This window comes from Triturus cristatus, chromosome 3_2 (genome assembly GCF_964204655.1).
Source record: "Triturus cristatus chromosome 3_2, aTriCri1.1, whole genome shotgun sequence".
In the NCBI taxonomy this organism is placed as follows: domain Eukaryota; kingdom Metazoa; phylum Chordata; class Amphibia; order Caudata; family Salamandridae; genus Triturus; species Triturus cristatus.
The window spans coordinates 512230879-512251089 of NC_140584.1; the positions used below are offsets into that span (position 1 = coordinate 512230879).

At 44.6% G+C, this 20211-nt stretch overlaps 1 protein-coding gene across 4 annotated transcripts in view; it reads left to right on the forward strand.

The window, feature by feature from the left end:
* The window catches only part of MICAL2 (microtubule associated monooxygenase, calponin and LIM domain containing 2), an 812711-nt gene that overhangs the window by 559273 nt on the left and 233227 nt on the right, over positions 1 to 20211 (forward strand). For all 4 annotated transcript variants that reach the window (XM_085648193.1, XM_085648195.1, XM_085648194.1 and 1 more), the window contains one exon: positions 10546 to 10732. In XM_085648193.1, coding sequence (XP_085504319.1) covers positions 10546 to 10732 — 187 coding nt within the window. The remainder of the gene's footprint in view (positions 1 to 10545; positions 10733 to 20211) is intronic.

Sequence of the window (20211 nt, forward strand, 5' to 3'; positions counted from 1 at the left end):
TTTCTGGAATGTGTTTTAGCCTCCTGTCTGGGATGTGTTAGAGCCTCTTGGCCACTTGTCTTTGAACGTGTTAGAGCCTCCTGGCCACTTGTCTTGAACGTGTTAGAGCCTCCTGGCCACTTGTCTGGAATGTGTTATAGCCTCCTGTCTGGGATGTGTTAGAGCCTCCTGGCCACTTGTCTGGAATGTGTTATAGCCTCATGTCTGGGATGTGTTAGAGCCTCCTGGCCACTTTTCTGGGATGTGTTAGAGCCTCCTGGCCACCTGTTTTTTATTTATTTTTTACGGAGTTTTATATAGTGCGAACTTGACCAGGTATCGTATCGGGTATAAGATCGCATTACATAGCACCAGTTGCGTTACATGTGGACACATTAATTTTTGTTAGGCACAGGGAGATTAAGTGATTTGCCCAGAATCACAGGATTTTCAGCGTCATTGCGAGACTCGAACACGGTTCTCCAGATTTGAGGTCGACCGCCTTACCCGTTAGGCCAACTCCTCTCCGCAATGGGATGTTTGGGATGTGTTAGAGCCTCCTGTCTGGGATGTATTAGAAACTCTTGGCCACCTGTCTAGGATGTGTTAAAACCCCCTCCCCCGTCTGTGTCTTCCAGTGTTCTCTCTCCCTTTCCCATCTGGAATGTATACCCGCTAAACTCTCCGAGGTAGATAGGGACTTCACAGGAAGAGATTGGTTTCTTGATCTATACCTCTCTCAGCTTCTGGTACATATGTTGTGCCTAATTTGTACTTATCAAAAGAAGCCCGCACACTTATGCAGGCCTTTCAATATTGGCTGGGATCTTGGATATTAAACTATCATGTCAGAATTACACAGATTCCTATAGAGGGTGAATGACCGTTCTCAGCCTGAACATAATCATTGGGTGGTGCTTCCATGACGCTATAATCCAGACTAGTTCTCATTGATAGGCGTTCTTTTTAACCCATATTAATGATACCTGAGTGATCTCAAAATTGGTAGAAGTTTAGTAGGCCTCCACACCTTCAAACTAGCAGCCTCCGAGGAAATACAAATCTCTGCAACACAAGCAGTAGTCCACTGAGCTATTTTACAATCTTCTTTGAGTTCAGATGCTAACTAGCAATCTATTTAGCTGAATGTCCACATATCGAGTTCTCTAAATCGGATGCAACCTGACATTTGTAACTCAAGTGCAACCTCGCAGGTTCTTAACATGCTTAGGAATAAAGACATAGCAAAGGCTGTGTATAGTGAGATGTTGGGCAAAAATAAACGAATGAGATTAGAGCTGAAAAAAAGACTAACATAATCTACTGTTGAGTACTCGTTCCCATGGCACTTTTAGAATCTCTGTTCTTCTATAGTAAATGGTAATATATGCCAGAACGGTACCTTCCAAAGGGGAAGGAGCAACGGGGCTACTTCCAGGGCCGAACTGGCCATTCTGCAACTCTGGGGTTCCCCAGTGGGCTGCAGGGTAGGGGACTGTATTTAGAGCAGGGTGGGCTGCCATGACCCAACAAACCTATCTTACCCCATTCTAGTCACAGCCTCTTGCAGTGCGGGCTGAGGTGGACATTTTTGCCAGGGCTTTTTTGTCCTCTAGTTTGGCCCTGGCTACTTATTGACATTAAACAGCTAAGAGAGACTCTCGCGTGGGCACCCTCCATGCTGTAACGCTAATCAAACTACATAAAACTAGTTGTTTTAGATTTACTTTGCACTTGCTTTTTATGTCAACCAAACACTCTGACTATGTTTAGTTTTTTACGTGTAGCCCATAACCATATTGTTGTAGATGTGCAATGTTTTTGACGTTTTGTATTCATAAATGCAATTACAGTACAATACAATCAGTGCTTAATTTGAGCCGGTGGTTGAAGTTTTGGGGACCAGCACTTATTTTTCCCATCACACATTTACTGAGAGCAAAAGAGGGACAGATACACAAAACAGAAAGACACATGTGGAGAAAGATGAAAAAACCGTCACAAAGGGAGAAAACAGGAACCTGAAAGAGTGAGATGAATGGGCAGGGAGTGTGCGGCAGGGGATTAAAGAGGCAAACCGGGGATTTTTAAGGGTATGCAGCCTTGATACTCTGAACACTGACGTTTAGTTGCAGGCTCCTGACCAGAGCTTTGCGCACCGGCACTCATTCTTTTACAAATTAAGTGCTGAATACAATATAAAAGTGAGGTTTACCAAACATTACCATGCATAATGGCTGCATAGGGTCATCAACAGGAAAGATGCGTTCCACCTATCACTGTAAATATTTGGAAGTACAGGGAGCCACAGAGCTATGTACCTTGACCTTTCACAAATACCATTGCCGCTCCTGTGACGCAACACGTTTATATTTAGCGCGTTTCGAGGTAAATCACAAGGAAGCAGCTGTTTTAAGACTTGGTCTTCTGGAACTCTTCAGAAAGGTTGTGTCTTTGTGACTGAACCCTTTGCTTGCTTTGCATTCACCGCTGTGAGCCTGCATATCTCAAGTGATGGCGAAGGCAATCAAATGACGTGCTCACCCACCTGGCCTACCCATCAACCTTTGCATCTCAGATTGATGCACTCGATCACGATGCTGTCCTGGTGCGCTGCCACGTGATGCCTTGGACTGCACCTGAGCAAAACCGCTGAACTTCTGAGAGAAGAAACCTGATAACAAGCGGTCTACTGACTGACTGACTGAGTGTCAAGCATAACATTTGTGCTAATCTTGAAAAACTCACAGGAATGATTTAGAAACAGGTGAACCATCTACTATTTTGTGTTTACGCAAATTCAGCACAGACTCCCGAGGAACCCTCTCTAATGCCGGTTTTAATTGCCTTTCTTTTGGCTATGGCCAGACAGAAATGTCTTGCTGAGCCCTGAAACACATTATTAGTTTTATTTTTTTGTGTTTGAAAAGCTTTATTCAAGAAAATGTCACTACAAAGATATCGGCAAAAGCGCATGAAATAAGCAAATAGAAATAAAATAACAGTAACAAGCTAATATCATAGAGAAACAAGCAAAAGCATTTTATACAGTTTTAAGGAAAAAAAGGGAAGGAAAGGAAGGATAAAGAAATAAAAAGGGGGGGAGAAAGGGAAAATGTTAGGAACATATTAAGAAGATATAAAGGTACATCTGAAGAGTAAGTGCTGTAAGTAAAACAGTAATCAAATACAGCTTAGAGGAACAACTATAACAATACATAAATTGTATACTGTGAATATAATAAAAGAAGAGGCAAAATCTTCAAGGTGTTTAAAAATTTTCCGAAGTGATATGAGATACACTCTTCCGAACCATCCAATCTAAATATGAAGTAAGAGGTAACCAAAAGATATCCCTATTATGTGTAGAATTAAAGGAAGATGCAAAAGCAATATCAAGCCTATGAAAGTGACATAAAGAATTCCACCAATGACGTATGGAGAGCTTAGTGAGGGATTTCCAATTAGAGGAAATATGTTGAAAGGCGAGAGCAAGCATAAGGTCAAAAAGACCGTGAGAGTGTAAAGGAAGATCTAAAGAGTCAGATAGACTACCAAGAAAAAGGGTAGAGATTGAGTATTGGGGCGAGAGTGTGAAAATACGAGAGACGTATAGCCAGACATTATTCCAGAATTGAGAAACAGAAGGACATAAGAATAGAAGATGAAAAAGGTTAGCATTAGGGGCAGAACATGTCCAACAATGAGACTCCGAGGAAGAAGAAAAACGAGCTAGAAAGAGTGGAGAGAAATATAGTCTGTGATACAGGTAGAACAAGGATTGAGTGAGGGAAGCAGAACGAGAAATTTTCAAAGATCTTGACCAAAGTTTATCCCATAGAGCAACGGACCAAACACAACCCAAGTCCGCCTCCCAAGAGAGCTCCGTTTTAGACTTAAGGCGATCTGGATTAGGAGATAAAAAGAATTTATAAATGAGAGAGGCTTTGGGAAGGGATGAAAGAATTTTGAGAAGAGGAGCCTGGGACTCAGAGGGAAAGGAAGAAGGAAGGGAATAAAAGATGTCATGGATAAGTGAAATCAGAGTAACAAACTTGTGCAAAAAGGAACGAGGACAGCGATAGATCATCTGAAATTGGGGAAAAGAACAAGGAGATACTCCATCAAAAAACTGGTGTACCCATATGATGCCCTTAGACCTCCAAGAGTTCCAGAATATGGGCCTATTATTTATAAGGATGAGTGAGTTATACCAAACCGTTGAGGCTAGAAAAGATTCCCGAGTAATAGGTGTAGAGTTGAAAATAGGCTTTAATAAAGAAAAGGTATGCTTAAATAAAGGAAAGACATATGCGGAGCTTTGGCAGAAAAGCGTACGAGTTCTCCAAAAGAGAAAGGTAACAACAAGGTTTGTTCGATGTGAAGCCAAAGAGGAGTAAAAGGAGAAGGAACTGACGCGAGCCATCTGGACGCCTGACGAAGAGAAAATGATTTATGATAAAGACGAAAGTCTGGAAAGTTGACACCACCATTGGACTTGGGTTTGCGAAGCTGTGTTAGAGAGATTCTGGATTTCTTTTTGTTCGAAAGAAATTTTGACAAACACGAGTCAATGCGCTTAAAATAAATCGCAGGGATATGAATAGGTAACATGGACAGAATGTAAATTAAAATGGGCGCTATCATCATCTTAATTGAATCCAATCTCCCCCACCAGGAGAGAAAGAGGGGGTTCCAGGAGGAAAACAATCGGTCAATACGAGACAACACCGCAGACATGTTTAGGGTGATTAAGGAGGAAATAGAGTTGGAAAACCATACTCCTAGATATTTAATTTTGGAGCTATTCCACGCAAATCCAGTGGAGGAAAAGGCATGAGGAGTGCAAAATTTTGTAAGAGGAAGTATTTCAGTTTTATCCGAGTTGATTTTATACCCCGAGACCTGTGAGAAAGAATCAAACTCAGATAGCAGAGAGGGAATAGAAGTTTCTGGAGCGGAAATGAATAGAAGAATATCATCTGCATACGCAGAAAGTTTCAACTTATCATTACCATAAGGAAAACCTGAAATGGAGGTATTGTTACAGATAGAAGACAAAAAGGGTTCAAGCGCGAGAACAAAGAGTAAAGGAGATAAGGGGCAACCTTGACGAACGCCTTGCTGAAGAGGAAAATATGAGGAAACTTGGCCATTGACCAAAACCGATGCTTTAGGGGAAGAGTACAGTAAAGAAATGAGAGAGATGAAATTAGGACCAAAACCATGCCAACGCAAAGATGCAAATAGGAAATACCAATCAACCCGATCAAAAGCTTTCTCTGCGTCAACAGAAATAGCCGCTAAGGGAATAGAAAGAGAAGGAACCTTATTTAAAACATTAAGAAAGAGGCGAGAATTATCAGAGGTAAGGCGACCTTTAACAAAACCACATTGCTGCTTACCAATGAGATGAGGCATTAGAGGGTCTAAGCGAAGAGCCAGCACTTTAGCAAACAACTTATAGTCCACATTTACTAAAGAAATCGGACGATAGTTCTTGCAGGATTTGGGGTCGCGACCATCCTTGGGAATAAGACATATGGTAGCTTCTTGAAATGTGCCTTCTGCCTTACCCAACAGATAAAACGATTGAAAGAGAGAAAGAAGTTTGGGAAGTAAAAGATCAGAGAAGTGAGAATAGAATTCAACAGAGAAACCATCAGGACCTGGAGTTTTACCTTTGGTAAGAGTATTCAAAGCTGCAGAAAGCTCATGTAAAGATAGATCAACTTCCAGGTCAGGGAAATTAAGATGCGGTGACGAAGGATTAGCAAGATTGTCAAAATAAGCTTGGATAAGAGAGGGAGAGGGAGAAGATTCATGTGTGTAGAGGTTACGATAAAATAACTGAAACTGGTCAAGAATATCCTGAGCCTTGTGCAATAACGTGTTGTCCGGAGAATAAATAGAATCAACGAAAGAGCGTTCCTTGCGCGATTTAAGATAATTGGCTAAAAGCTTCCCTGCCCTCTTGCGACCACCATAGTAACGAGCACTACTACGAAGAAGCATCGCCGAAGCATTATCCGTAGTAGATTTATTGAATTCGATCTTTGCACGAATAAGATCTGGGGAGACGGAATTATTAGGGGAAGAGTAAAACTTATGCTCTAAAGATTTAATATGGGCAAGAATTGATTTCTGCTTCTGAAGAAAACGTTTCTTCTTCTTGGAAACAAAGTCAATAACAAACCCTCGAGCTGTAGCCTTAAAAGAGTCCCAGAGAAGATGGGGGGAGATATCAGAAGTATCGTTTAACAGAAAGAAATCAACGGCAAAGGAACGAAACGAAGAGGAGAAGAAAGGGTCATCAAGAAGAGAGTTGTTAAATCACCAACGAGAGGGCTTGGGATGCGGAGGAAGGAGGTCAAGATCCGTAACAATTGGAGCATGGTCCGAGATAAGTATAGGTTCAATAGAGAAACACATTATTTTTAAATGTCAACTTTGTTTGATTGCTTTGCACAGGACAACAACAAAACATACAAGTATGCCCTCGCGGTGGATCAGTGTAGGTGAGCCGTCTCCTCCTGTGAAGGACGATGGAGTTATGACATGCTTGCTTAAACAAGAAAAACACTAAACTAGGTAAACGACCCACCAATCCCACCCATACTGCGCCTCCCGCCCACTCACAATTCATCAGCCGGATACCAACCCCTACAACACCCTATTCTTAGGAAGTACTTGTCCCTAGTGGGATATCCTCTCTGTGACTGCCCTAGGTCCAGCAGTGATTCTAGCATGTGCAGGTTCCCCCTCTGTGGGTATTACACAGAGCACCTTAAGGTATCTAGGACAGGTCAGTTCATCGAACTCTGAAGAGAGGACAGATATATATGGAGCCGAAAGCTCTGGGTATGACTCCGGATTCTGTGCTGCGGAGAGTGTCAGTTTCTCCATCGCAGTATTGATGTTGTGGAGCCGTGTGTGTTGGACATGCTCTGTTCCACAGTCAGAGAGAATTATATGATGCGCAGCTCCCAGCACCACGCCAGGGCGATTTGACACCCCCTCTGAAATTTTTATAGATATGTAATAGGATTGGGTAGTTCGAGTAGGATATATGCAAAAAATTGGGGGAGCTGCGGTCCCATTTGTGTATCAGGGTTGTTTTACCGACCATTTCCAAATAGTGAGCCAATTGTGGGCAGGTCCATAAGTGCAGCAGCATGCCTGTGGTGACACACCCCAACCAGCATAGCCTACTGCAGGTGGGATGCCATCTATGCAATCGGGCTTGGGGGATACCAGTATGTCACTATCATGGTAGCAGTTTCTATGCTAGCCACGCTATGTTAGTGCGTCGGGCGCAGTAGCACACATTCTCCCATTCCTTCTGAGAAAGGGGTCTCTCCATTTCTGCCACCCATCATTGCTCTCCTGGGTTTTAATCTTTTGGGAGGAAGGGTGTGTGCAAGGAAGGCATCAAGTTTATTTTAAAAATTAGATTTTGATTGAAACCCTTTTATACCTTGCCAGAGATTGTCAAATTATTGCAGGACACTGGGGGCTGGGAGACTTTTAAGTGTGGGCTAAGCCAGAAGTGTTCGGATACAAATGTGCTTTTGGATTGATTATTTATAGGGGATCTTAGGATAACACTTTTAAAATCTGTTCTAATAAAGCCATTGATGGTGCACAGGTCCTCTGGCATTCAGTAGAGTGACTTTCTTGCACGATGGGCATAGACTATTTCTTTACCCCAGCTATATTTCAGTCTTTTTCCTTTGTAGTCATATTGACAGTTGTTCAGTGGTCACACCCAGGGTAGGTTATTGCAGTAATCAAGCCTTGACTTTGCCAGTGTTCTGCAGAGTTTCAAATGGCCATCAGGGAGTAGGAAAGGGATTACTCTTCTTAGCACATTGAGTTGAAGCTTCTTTCCCTTGGCTGTTGTAACGATCTGCAAGGTTAATGTGAGGTTTTACCTTCCAGTCTACAAGAAACACATTGGGACATGGAAAATAAAATGTTGGTGTATTTTAGTTCACATCTCAAAACATTACATTGCCCATCTAGTACTTATTTAGGCTGAAGTAGCTCTTGTAGTGCCTATGGATGTGGATCAAGTGGGCTGTGAGGTTTCTTGACTGTCTACATGCCAGGAACTACCCTTCAGGTGGAGTTATATATGAGTGTCATCATCCTACATTTGCTGGTCCTCAATAAATTGTGCCAGGGTTCACACAAAAAGGATCAACAACAGATATAATGGTGTGGAGCAATGTGGACTCCGCATTGTGTTTCTACTGTGAATGATTGATTGGATCCAGTACTTATGATCCGGCTTTGGTGGGGAAGGATTTTATAACTTACAAGGCTGTACCTGTTATATCTGATCCAGAAGGAAGGGGTTCAATGTCTTGCAGCATCCTTGCTACCAAAAGACCCACAGAGGATTTGTTCTACCAGACTTTCCTCATAAAAGACACTTTCATTCTCATTCTGCCCCCAGGTCTAAAGCCAGGGTCTTGATCCTGTAGTAATGTAAAAGTTAGTACAAATTCTTGTGGTGGCCTTGTTTACTTCTGTTCAAAAGTATTGCTTCAATGTAGATGATTGGAATAAGCCTACAGTTAGATAGGCCATTGGGGTCTGCAGCATGTTTCCTTAATAATGCTGTGATCTGCGAGCGGAGGTCAACAAGGTCAACTAGAGCACAAGTGGGCTGAAGAGCTCATGGAATGTGATTTGCATAATTCTACTTTGTGGTCTGCAGTGGATTGACTGCAGCCGATTCTGTCTCCAAGGGGGTCATGTATTGGGCGCTCAAAGGTGAGATGTCCTTTGTCAGACCAAATTGCAGACTAGATTATTTTAGGGTTCTTCGCCTTAATAACTATGAGTTTTCATCATCGAAGAAGGTGTTTATTTAGCTTGTGGCAGTGGGTTGTCCACTACGGACTGGAAACCTGGAGTGCTTTCTGCCATTGGTGTGCATTCTTCTACAAGTGATTATTACATGTTTTATATATCCCACCTCACTTGCACAATGTCCTAATGTGGCTATTCCTTGGACACTTTCTGGATCATTGTAACTTTAGAAATATGAGCCTCTGCATCATGTCTGCTGCTCAGAAATAGCAACTATTACTTACAGCATTTTCCTGCAGACAGTATTTTAGGCATGTGTTTGGCTTACAGCCATGCAGCATATGTAAGATTGAGGCCATGACACATGAGACGCTATCTCTGTCTTTGTACCTTGTTTACAGTATGTTTATGGTACAGTGCACAGCATGTGGTTGTGGCCTATAAATATATCACCAATGGTGAATAGCAAAAAAGTGCAGTAAGTTTACATGTGAGTAAATCTACATGTGTACATTTACTTTTGTGAATAGGCCCCCTAGTGCAGATCCTGGGTGCCAAAGTAAGGTAGCTTTGAGCAAAATATCTGTACTGGGTCTAGAAAGAGCCAAGAATCTCTCAATTTACAAGATGCTCTTTCTGGCATTTTAATGCAGTGCTGAGCCAGTGCTACTGAAATTCTCAAATATGCTGATAAATTATATGGAGATTGCTCAAAGACTTTCAGCTTGAGAAATGCCTCTCAAACTGCTTATCAGAATTTACATCTCAACAAAAAACTCTATGGAAGCTTGGTCCATATGCTGATGTTCTGTTCAATGATTTCAGCTTTATTCTTTCTGAAAATTCAAGGTTTTTGGCATGCCTTCTCGCGTTTAAAACCGCCCCTACAAAGTGTTTCCCTTTTAATCATCTTCACCAAAGTTTAGAAACCATTCAGAGTGCCCCAAAGTTTGGCACATGTTGGTTGTGCGGGCGGGTGACATAGTTATACAGTAGCAGTATTCTTTTATATTGAATGTTTGGTAATTCAGTGAAATACGTATTCACAATATACATACATTAAACACAATAAGCGTCTGAAAGCATCCTTGAACGTCATTTTGAATAGCAAAAGGTAAGTCAGCAGCAGTGGCGGCCAGCACAGATAAGGGCGGTGAGACGGGGCAGGGTGGAGGGGGAAAGTCAACAGACGACAGGCTAGTTCAATTGAAATAAAAAATACATAAACCACTTACCTTACGCTCGCTGACTCGGCGATGAGGTGAGTACAAGGTAAGTGGTTTTATAATTTTTTTTATTTATTTTAACGAACACGTCGTCTGTTGACTCCTCCCTACCCCGCCTGCCCCAACACTCTTACCTGTGCCGGCCGCCACTGGTCAGCAGTGATGATTCCAGGGACTGGGTTGCGTGAGTATATAGACAGCAATCCAGAGAGAACATCCATATCTTTGTCACCTGGTGATTGTTGCAATGATGTTCATTGAATAAGCAAAGACCCCTGTGAAAGGGCATCTTCATTCTCCCAGAGGTAATCTGGGCATGTTTGCAGTTAGGTTGATGTGGGGCATCTGCAGCATTTATAGGGTTTCATGGTTGTACACTCCAAATAGGACGGTTGGATCCTCTCCCACTTTTGGCTGAAGTCTTGTATCTCCAAACTCTTAATAACCTCCTCTCTGAAATGCAAAGTGCTGATGACACATTTTATGATATAAAGTACATTTTATTTTCTTTCTGTTTTAGGGATATTTGCCCAGTCGCTGGATGAGGCAACCTCGCCCAAAAAGTTCAGAAACGTATCTCGGCGCCATGAGAGCAGGGGTTCATCAGTGTCTTCAGAGTGGGCATCGGTCAAAATTATTCCTGAGGAAGAAATGACAGATCACAACCTGCTGGCAGTTCGGGTCATGGTGACTACTGATGGGAGCAGGTACTTCTGCTAATATTATACACAGTAGGGACCCAGCTAGTATTGCATTGTAATAAAAAAGATCACTTAATAAAAAACTATGTGTCACAGTCAACTTGCTAGCCATAAAGGTACGTCTGTTTAAGATACTGTATAGCAAATTATAGATTTTTTGTTGATTGGCGGTGCTTTTGAATGTTAGGAAATTAACGGCTGTACCGTTAACCAATACACGGGTATATTTCATGTTCTGCTTTGCAAAACAAGGATTCATGTATACACTATTCCCCTGTGCACCAGCTAATGAAATCCATTGCACGGCCTCTTGTGTTACAATCTAAAACAATCACTGGCAAAGCCAATCCTTTATTGCCAATGCTGAGCATGAACACTAATTCGCTTTATCAATGCCCCGTTGGCCTTGCTAAAAGTTAAGAATATATTGCTTTCTATACATTTAAGATGGCTGCTACATGCGCCACTGTGCATTGCATCATTGTATTGCACCATGAAATGCAGTGGGCGTCTTGAAAGTATCAAAAATATAATTTTCTATACTTTCAAAATGGCTGCTGTGTTTGGCAATACACAGTGATGAAGAAACGCACATCGCATCATGTAACTCGGCAGACATTTTGAAGGTGCAAAAATGATGCTGTAGGCGGCTGGTGTATGATAGATTTATTAATGAGCATACGATCCCTTGAATATCAAGACAATGTGTCTTAAAGATTGTACATGTGCTCAATTTACAAGTGGGTGTAGGCTGAGTTATTACTGGCACCCTCTATCAAAAGTCCTGCATGGCCTCACTTCTCCACCTTGCCCTTGGCCAGCTCGTTTCCATATCTGGGTGTGGAGCCTACCACAAAGTTTACAACTTGATGGTAAACCACTATTCATTTTAGAAGGGCAACTTACTGCTCGTGTCAGTTCAGGGCTCATGGTAGATATATCCTGCCCTTGATCTATCGACCAAGCCATGCTGCTCCCCATCCTGGTGTTATTGTTCAACCTGTGTATGTCTGGGGAAGATGGAAAATAAGAGACCTCACACTGATATAGAGACCTCAGGAGTGGAATTATAAGGGAATTTTCCTGTCAGCTCTGTGGTGGTCAATGTTGATCGACATGCTTTGGATACAAGATTTTTGTACCCTGTCGCACTGTGGCCTTGCTCTTCCACCGTTACCTAAATTGTTCTGATGAAGCTGCCTGGGGTTGCCACTTTAATGCCTTACAACAAACAAATGATGGACGGAATGCTGACAATGCAGACATTCTCCCCCAGTCAAGAGATCTGGGTTAAATCCATCGTTCTTTTGCCCACTACGCCACCCCAGTTTAGACATGGCCATATGCAAATCAGTCTTGACCCTGTGCCTCATGGGAACAGTCCAGCCCGAACTGCCAAGCCATGTCTTCCCTGGACCGGAATCAAGCATCCTAGGACCGGTTTCTGGCTATCAGCCGTCATCAGCCAGGATAGCTTGATTCCAGTGGCGTAGTGAGCACGGGTCCCACGTCTGGGAATACCCATCCCACTTAGGGCAAAAAGCGTTACAACAAACAAATGATGGACGGAATGCTGACAATGCAGACATTCTCCCCCAGTCAAGAGATCTGGGTTAAATCCATCGTTCTTTTGCCCACTACGCCACCCCAGTTTAGACATGGCCATATGTAACGCTTTTCGCCCTAAGTGGGATGGGTATTCCCAGACGTGGGACCCGTGCTCACTACGCCACTGGAGTCAAGCTATCCTGGCTGATGACGGCTGATAGCCAGAAACCGGTCCTAGGATTCTTGATTCCGGTCCAGGGAAGACATGGCTTGGCAGTTCGGGCTGGACTGTTCCCATGAGGCACAGGGTCAAGACTGATTTGCATATGGCCATGTCTAAACTGGGGTGGTGTAGTGGGCAAAAGAACGATGGATTTAACCCAGATCTCTTGACTGGGGGAGAATGTTTGCATTGTCAGCATTCCGTCCATCATTTGTTTGTTGTAACGCTTTTCGCCCTAAGTGGGATGGGTATTCCCAGACGTGGGACCCGTGCTCACTACGCCACTGGAGTCAAGCTACCCTGGCTGATGACGGCTGATAGCCAGAAACCGGTCCTAGGATGCTTGATTCCGGTCCAGGGAAGACATGGCTTGGCAGTTCGGGCTGGACTGTTCCCATGAGGCACAGGGTCAAGATTGATTTGCATATGGCCATGACTAAACTGGGGTGGTGTAGTGGGCAAAAGAACGATGGATTTAACCCAGATCTCTTGACTGGGGGAGAATGTTTGCATTGTCAGCATTCCGTCCATCATTTGTTTGTTGTAACGCTTTTCGCCCTAAGTGGGATGGGTATTCCCAGACGTGGGACCCGTGCTCACTACGCCACTGGAGTCAAGCTATCCTGGCTGATGACGGCTGATAGCCAGAAACCGGTCTTAGGATGCTTGATTCCGGTCCAGGGAAGACATGGCTTGGCAGTTCGGGCTGGACTGTTCCCATGAGGCACAGGGTCAAGACTGATTTGCATATGGCCATGTCTAAACTGGGGTGGTGTAGTGGGCAAAAGAACGATGGATTTAACCCAGATCTCTTGACTGGGGGAGAATGTTTGCATTGTCAGCATTCCGTCCATCATTTGTTTGTTGTAACGCTTTTCGCCCTAAGTGGGATGGGTATTCCCAGACGTGGGACCCGTGCTCACTACGCCACTGGAGTCAAGCTACCCTGGCTGATGACGGCTGATAGCCAGAAAACGGTCCTAGGATGCTTGATTCCTGTCCAGGGAAGACATGGCTTGGCAGTTCGGGCTGGACTGTTCCCATGAGGCACAGGGTCAAGACTGATTTGCATATGGCCATGTCTAAACTGGGGTGGTGTAGTGGGCAAAAGAACGATGGATTTAACCCAGATCTCTTGACTGGGGGAGAATGTTTGCATTGTCAGCATTCCGTCCATCATTTGTTTGTTGTAACGCTTTTCGCCCTAAGTGGGATGGGTATTCCCAGACGTGGGACCCGTGCTCACTACGCCACTGGAGTCAAGCTATCCTGGCTGATGACGGCTGATAGCCAGAAACCGGTCTTAGGATGCTTGATTCCGGTCCAGGGAAGACATGGCTTGGCAGTTCGGGCTGGACTGTTCCCATGAGGCACAGGGTCAAGACTGATTTGCATATGGCCATGTCTAAACTGGGGTGGTGTAGTCGGCAAAAGAACGATGGATTTAACCCAGATCTCTTGACTGGGGGAGAATGTTTGCATTGTCAGCATTCCGTCCATCATTTGTTTGTTGTAACACTTTAATGCCTGGCACTATCAGAGGGTGGGGATGACTCTTGGTGCTTACTTGGCTATTGGATAAAAATTCCCATTAGGAACCATTCCCACTGTTGCAGCCATTCCTGTTTTCCCTAATGCAGTCAGTCAGTCAGAAAAACTTTATTTCGGCTACAAGCCATAAAAGTCATAAAATAGCATAGTATAATATTAACAAGAAGAATAAAGAGATTTAAAACATGATTCTGAGTGCAGATACAATTCAGCAATTCATGCATTAAAACAAAATAGTAACAATAAATAATGCCAATATAATTGCCTTAGTGAGGTAGTAATTGTCTTCTAGTTAGCCACATAGAAAAGAGAAATTTGGCTATCACAATAACGTATAGGGGGGAAGAATCATATTTCAGCAACCTGAAGAGATCTCTGTGGTTCGTGACCCCTATATTCTTAGCGAGTTGAATTATCCATTTTCTACGGGAGATTTTATATGCCGGGCAGAAGATTATAACGTGGACCTCAGTTTCATCAATGGCACCACACCCAGGACAAGATTGTCTGGGTAAGCCAGCCCATTTATTTGTTCTCGAAAAAAGGGGGAGAGACCCATACCTAAATTGTAGGTATAAATTTTTGGCCATTACCGGGTGAATCAAATCTATTGCAGACTCGAATCTATAGCTGATTTTGACCTCGAGGAAAGCCGAGGTCAAATTTGCAGTATTAACAGATCGAATGATCTGAGTCAACTTGTGTTCCTGCAAAATTTTTGCCAATGATCTTTTTGGCAGAGAAGGGCAAGTATCCTCAGGTGGGAGCCAGAGGTCTTCTCTCCCTATATCTCTGAGTGATTTTTTAACGTGGGCTAACCAAGGGATAGCGCCTGCCTTTGGTAGCAATAAAATGGACTTCAGTTCCTCCTGAAAGATGGCAAGTTCAGGAGTGCTCCATAGTCGTCGCCAATACATTACTGGTCTGGAGGCGACCATGTCCGCAATTGGTTGGATACCCAGGTCCATCCTGAGCGGCTGTATAGGGGTGCTCATCGGGAGTGCAAATAATTGTCTAAAAAATTTGTTTTCTGACTTGGTTAAAATCAAGGATGGATTATGGCCCCATAGTTCCGCACCGTAGGCAGCCACCCCCCTTGCCTGGGTTTTATAAATCTCTACCAATGGGCTGATTAGTTTTAAGTGGCTATTTTTAAGCATCTTTAGAATCCCCCCTGATATCTGGACGAGTTTTAAGTTTACTTTTGAGATCTGGGGGGCCCAGGTCATTTTGGTATTGAGGGTCAGGCCAAGATAATCAAAAGTGTTCACCCGTTCTAAAGGCAGGCCATCCAGTTTCGGTATGGGACGGTTGGTGGTATCTGCGTGAAACACCATGTATTTAGTCTTGTTCACGTTGATAATTAGGTTCCTTTTCCTACAGAAGGTGGCAAAGCCATCCAGGACTCTGACCATACCCATAGGTGATCTGGACAGAAGCAGAGTATCATCCGCGAACATAAGTACGGGAATTTTCCTGCCTGCCAACTTAGGGGAATCTATATCACTTAGGGCCAGAATGTCTTCAACCAGTCCGTTCAAGAAGAGGGCAAAGAGTGTTGGGGCTAAAACACAGCCCTGTCTAACTCCCTTTTCTACCCGGAATGGTTCTGTGAGTTCTCCATGGAGTCCGAACCTGACTCTAGCAAAGGTGTCTTTATGGAGACGTTCTAATAGATCACAGAGGTAGAGAGGTACGCCCATCCCCTTTAGTAACTCCCAGAGTTGGCTGCGGTCCACCATATCGAAGGCAGACTTTAAGTCAACAAACGTGAGGTAAAGACTGCCCCCTTCTAAAATTATACTTTTCCAGTGGATCATTTGCAGCCTAAACAATTGGTCCACAGTTGACATTCTAGCTCTAAAACCCACCTGGAGAGGAGTCAGAATGTTGGTTTCCTCCATCCAAGTTTGTAGTCTCCCTAAGAGAATGCGAGCAAAAATCTTGTGGGCAACATCTATTAGGCTAATAGGCCTATAATTGGCCGGATCAAGTGGCGAGCCCTTTTTATGTATTGGTATGATCTCGGCTCCGGCCCAAGTAGGTGGTAACGGCATTCCTGCTAGAATTGCGTTAAAGAGACCAAATAGATATGGAACCCAGATGTCGGGCTCACTTTTAAAAAGATCACCTGGGATCCTATCTAAGCCTGGGGCTTTATTGGGTTGGACTTTGCTGAGAGCAACTCTAACCTCACTAAGGGTACACAACGGAGTCAAGGCCTGAGTTGGAGGTAGGCAAGGACTAGTGTGGGAGAGGGAAGTGGACAATAGTGAGGTCTGAATAGCGTAAAGTTCTTTAAAATAAGTACGCCATATTTCTTGTCCAAGGTTAGGTTGGAGCGCTTGGGTTGGGCGTGACGTTCCAGTTTTAACTAAATTCCAGAATGATCTTTGGTCCCTGTTTTTTAATGCATGGGAGATCTCCTCCCATCTGCTGATTTCCCACTCTTTTTTAGCTTCATTGATGATTTTCTTAAAAAGGGCCCTTGCTTCCTTTATTTTTGGCTTAATTCCATTTTTGAGCGTTGTCAGGAGCGATAGCTTTGCTTCCCTGCACGATTTATTAAACCAAGTTGGGTTCTCCCTTGTGGATGGTAAATTTCTCTTAATAGCCCGGCTGAAGTGGGTCTCAAGGGTGCCACATAGTTCTATGTGTGTGGCTCCAATCAGCTCAAAATCTAGATGAGCCTCTGGTGTGGTTGGGGCTCCCATTAATTTCTCCAAAAGAGGATAGATCTCAGAGTACATTGCACCGAGATTCCTATCAGATAGGGCGATCTTCTCCCATCTAACTCTTCGGGAACCGTCAGATGTAATCAAAGGGACAGCACTAGGTGGATCAATGGGAGGAGAGTGATGGTTTGTATAACCCTCCAGGGTGACAGTGATGGGATTATGATCGCTTTCACTGCGTTTAATAACTCGGAAGTCCAGGATCCTTGACCACAGTCCCATACTAAGCATCATATAATCTATGATGGACGTTTGATCATTTCTTTCAAATGTTGGATTACCTGGATTGTCTGCAGGGAACCTACCATTGCATGCCCTTAACGAGTAAGTAAGTGTCAATTGAGTAAGTTGGAGAACCAGTGGCGTCCAGGCCTTCGTAGGATAAGTATTGGAAGGTGGTATAGCCCAATCTTGGTCCTCTTCCTGGGATACAGAGGAGATCAGCCCATTCAAACGTTCGTAGTGACAGTTAAAATCCCCACCAATTACAAGAAAATCAGTGTTAATAATAGAACTCAGAAAAGCATCCAAACTACTCAGAGTGGTGGACTCCTGGCCATACCTCACAGGACGAGAATATATGTTTATGAGGGTCAATACCTGGTTTTCCCACGCGGACATAGCAACACACATAATATCCGGTGAGTCGGTATTAATTCTCTTGAGTGCACATTCCAAATGAGTCCGTACCCAAATAGACAGCCCTCCGGAGGGCCTTCCCCCATTTGACCTTACTGTAGATTCCCAGAAAGTAGCGAACCCTACACGATGGTAGGGCTTCAATGCCCAAGTCTCCTGAAAGAGGCAGATGTCGTGACCATCAATGTATTCCCCCCAATCAGGGAGTTCTAACAGCCATGATAGACCTGCCACATTCCAGGACAACATTTTCAACCCCGTAGCCTTATAGGTGGGGGGATAGACAGAGTAAGACCTAGGGGAGGTAGGTGTTATAACCGGGGGTGTACTTGGGTTGCCATTAATAGTGGCAGGTGTTAGGCCTAACTCTGTGGGAGGGTCAAGAAGGAGAGTGTTAACGGAAGGGATGTCCGAACGGGACACTATTGGCTCAGGAAATGGTGTATCCGTTATCTTCGATTCTATTTGATACGTTAGCCCTATGTTGGGGCATCCACCCGAATACGGATTTATTATCAAGGCAGGTGGAATGCCCTGATCAATACCCAATGGTAGAGGGTTCCTATCGTCTAAGGTTTTTAGACATTCGAAGGGTGCTACAGACCAATTTGTGGGTTTTCCCCGGGTTCTAGAATCGTGGCCAACATCCAGATATTTCGAAACGTCTGAGGCCATGGGTGCCTGGGACTGTGATAATAGAACCAAGTTCTCAGTTGGCTCTGTCTGGGATATGGCTGTGGGCCTGGGGTCAGAGACCAGCTCCAGTCAGTCAATGCAATCCAAGGAACTGAACCTATTATGGCAAGATATGTTAGAATAGGCAAGATGTGAGTCAGTCTCTTGAATTCCATTGCGGCCTATACACGGTCTCTCTGTAGTCGGTTGTGCAATGAGTGTGTTCCACCTATGTTTGGGTGCTCCCAGCGGATAGAAATATGAAAGGAGGGGGGAATGGATTCCATCAGCCATATTATTCCAACCACCCTCACCGATATATTTTACCACCCTAGGATCTTTAAAATTCACAATTATACAGTCACCCCTGATGTTCTTCACACCCCGACCTACCCAAGATACTCTTCGGACCATCAGAATTTCCCCATTCAACTTTGGAGGCAGAGGTCTGTTTGCATTCAGCCAATGTATTGTCTTGTTCTTCAAAGACAAGTGAGATTCAACTCTGCCTTGTGGAAGTTCGGGTACACCTGTTAAGACCACAACATATGGGCTACATTCTGGTGGTAGATCGAGTCTTGGGAGAGTCTTGGAGGTAGGGGGGGGGGGTTAGTTCCAGAGTTGGTCAGAGGAGGGGGGAGGATTTGGGGTGGAGGACCCACTAGGCTACCTGATTCACAGGGTGCACCAACCTGTCGTGATGTGGCAGAACGAGCATGCCTACAGTCCTTGTTATAAATTAGTTCCCCTCCAGTTTGGGCTGATTTAGAAGCGGAAGAATGGGCAGCCACCTGTTCAGTGAGCGAAATACAGGGTAAAATAGTCGATTGGTGGCAGGATGGGTTCGAAGCTGGATGGACTGATGCCACCGTATTTGACTGAATTTGGTTTGGTAATAATGCTAGTTTCCCTTCCAGAGCAGCAAGGCGTTCAACTAAGGGGGACAGCCTTCCATCGATAATTGCGGCCATTCTATCCCAGAAGGCACTAGAACTCAATCCCCCCAGATCTTTCAAACATGGGACAATGGATGAGGGCGATGCGACAGAATGTTGAGTCGGGATATTAGTTAAGTCGTTTTCTGTTAGGGGTGTAATATTGTCTTGGTTGGGGACAGGCAATTTTTTTAGTTTCTTTTTAGTGGGGCAACTCACAGGACCCCCTTCACGTTTTTTCCCTTTTGTAGCTGGGAGGTTCGCCCCGGGACATTTGCTTCTAACAGACCGATCCGTCATGGATCTTGTTGTAGCACAAGTGAATATAGGAGCTGGGAAAGAGTGATCAACCTGATTGTGCCCAGGAACAGTTGGATTAGGTTGGATGGGAGTAGTTAGAGGGGAAGGATCGTCTAGCAGAACCTCAACTGGAGAGCCACCTAGTAATGAAAGTGCAAAGTTATCGGGGGAGGGAATGGTCGTAATAGCTCCCAAGGAGGATCCCTTCCCTAACAATGGATCTAGGGATAGTCTATCTTCTGTAGCAGCGATCTCGTAGGCAAGGACATTACTAGCCCGAGTTATAAAGTTGTCAAGAGTCCCTACGACATTACAACCCTTAGGGGCGAGCCTCAATAGACCAGTAGCCATTAGTTGTTACCTTTGACAGAGCACACTAGCCAAGTGGGGTGTCCAGGCCAGCCTCGTACAGTCTCGAACGGCCTCAAACGGCCCGCTCTTTGCCCGGTCTTCGCCCCGGGTAACGCCCCGCACGCGTCCCGCTAACGCGTGGAGGGGTGTGTGTTAAATCGGCAATAGGGGCGGGGCCGAGAAGAGGAGCCAGGTGCGGGCGATAGCTTGAGCACAAAGCAACCTGGTCCTCGCAGTCCCGGGAGTCAGTTCTGGAAGTAAAAACACCCCTTGCAGGTAGAGCGTCACCCGCACGCACACTGCATTCACCACAGCAGCGAGGGCACAGCCGGTGGAGTCGAGTGTTGTCCGCAGCTCCAGGTATCGTTCACAGCAGCAAGAACAGTTCAGACCAGGGATTCACCAGTGACCACAGCCTACGAGCGGCTCCCGCGTAGCGGGGGCCGCGAGGCGTTGTATAGTTGTTGGGGGCGGGGCCGGGAAGAGGAGCCAGGTGCGGGCGATAGCTTGAGCACAAAGCAGCCTGGT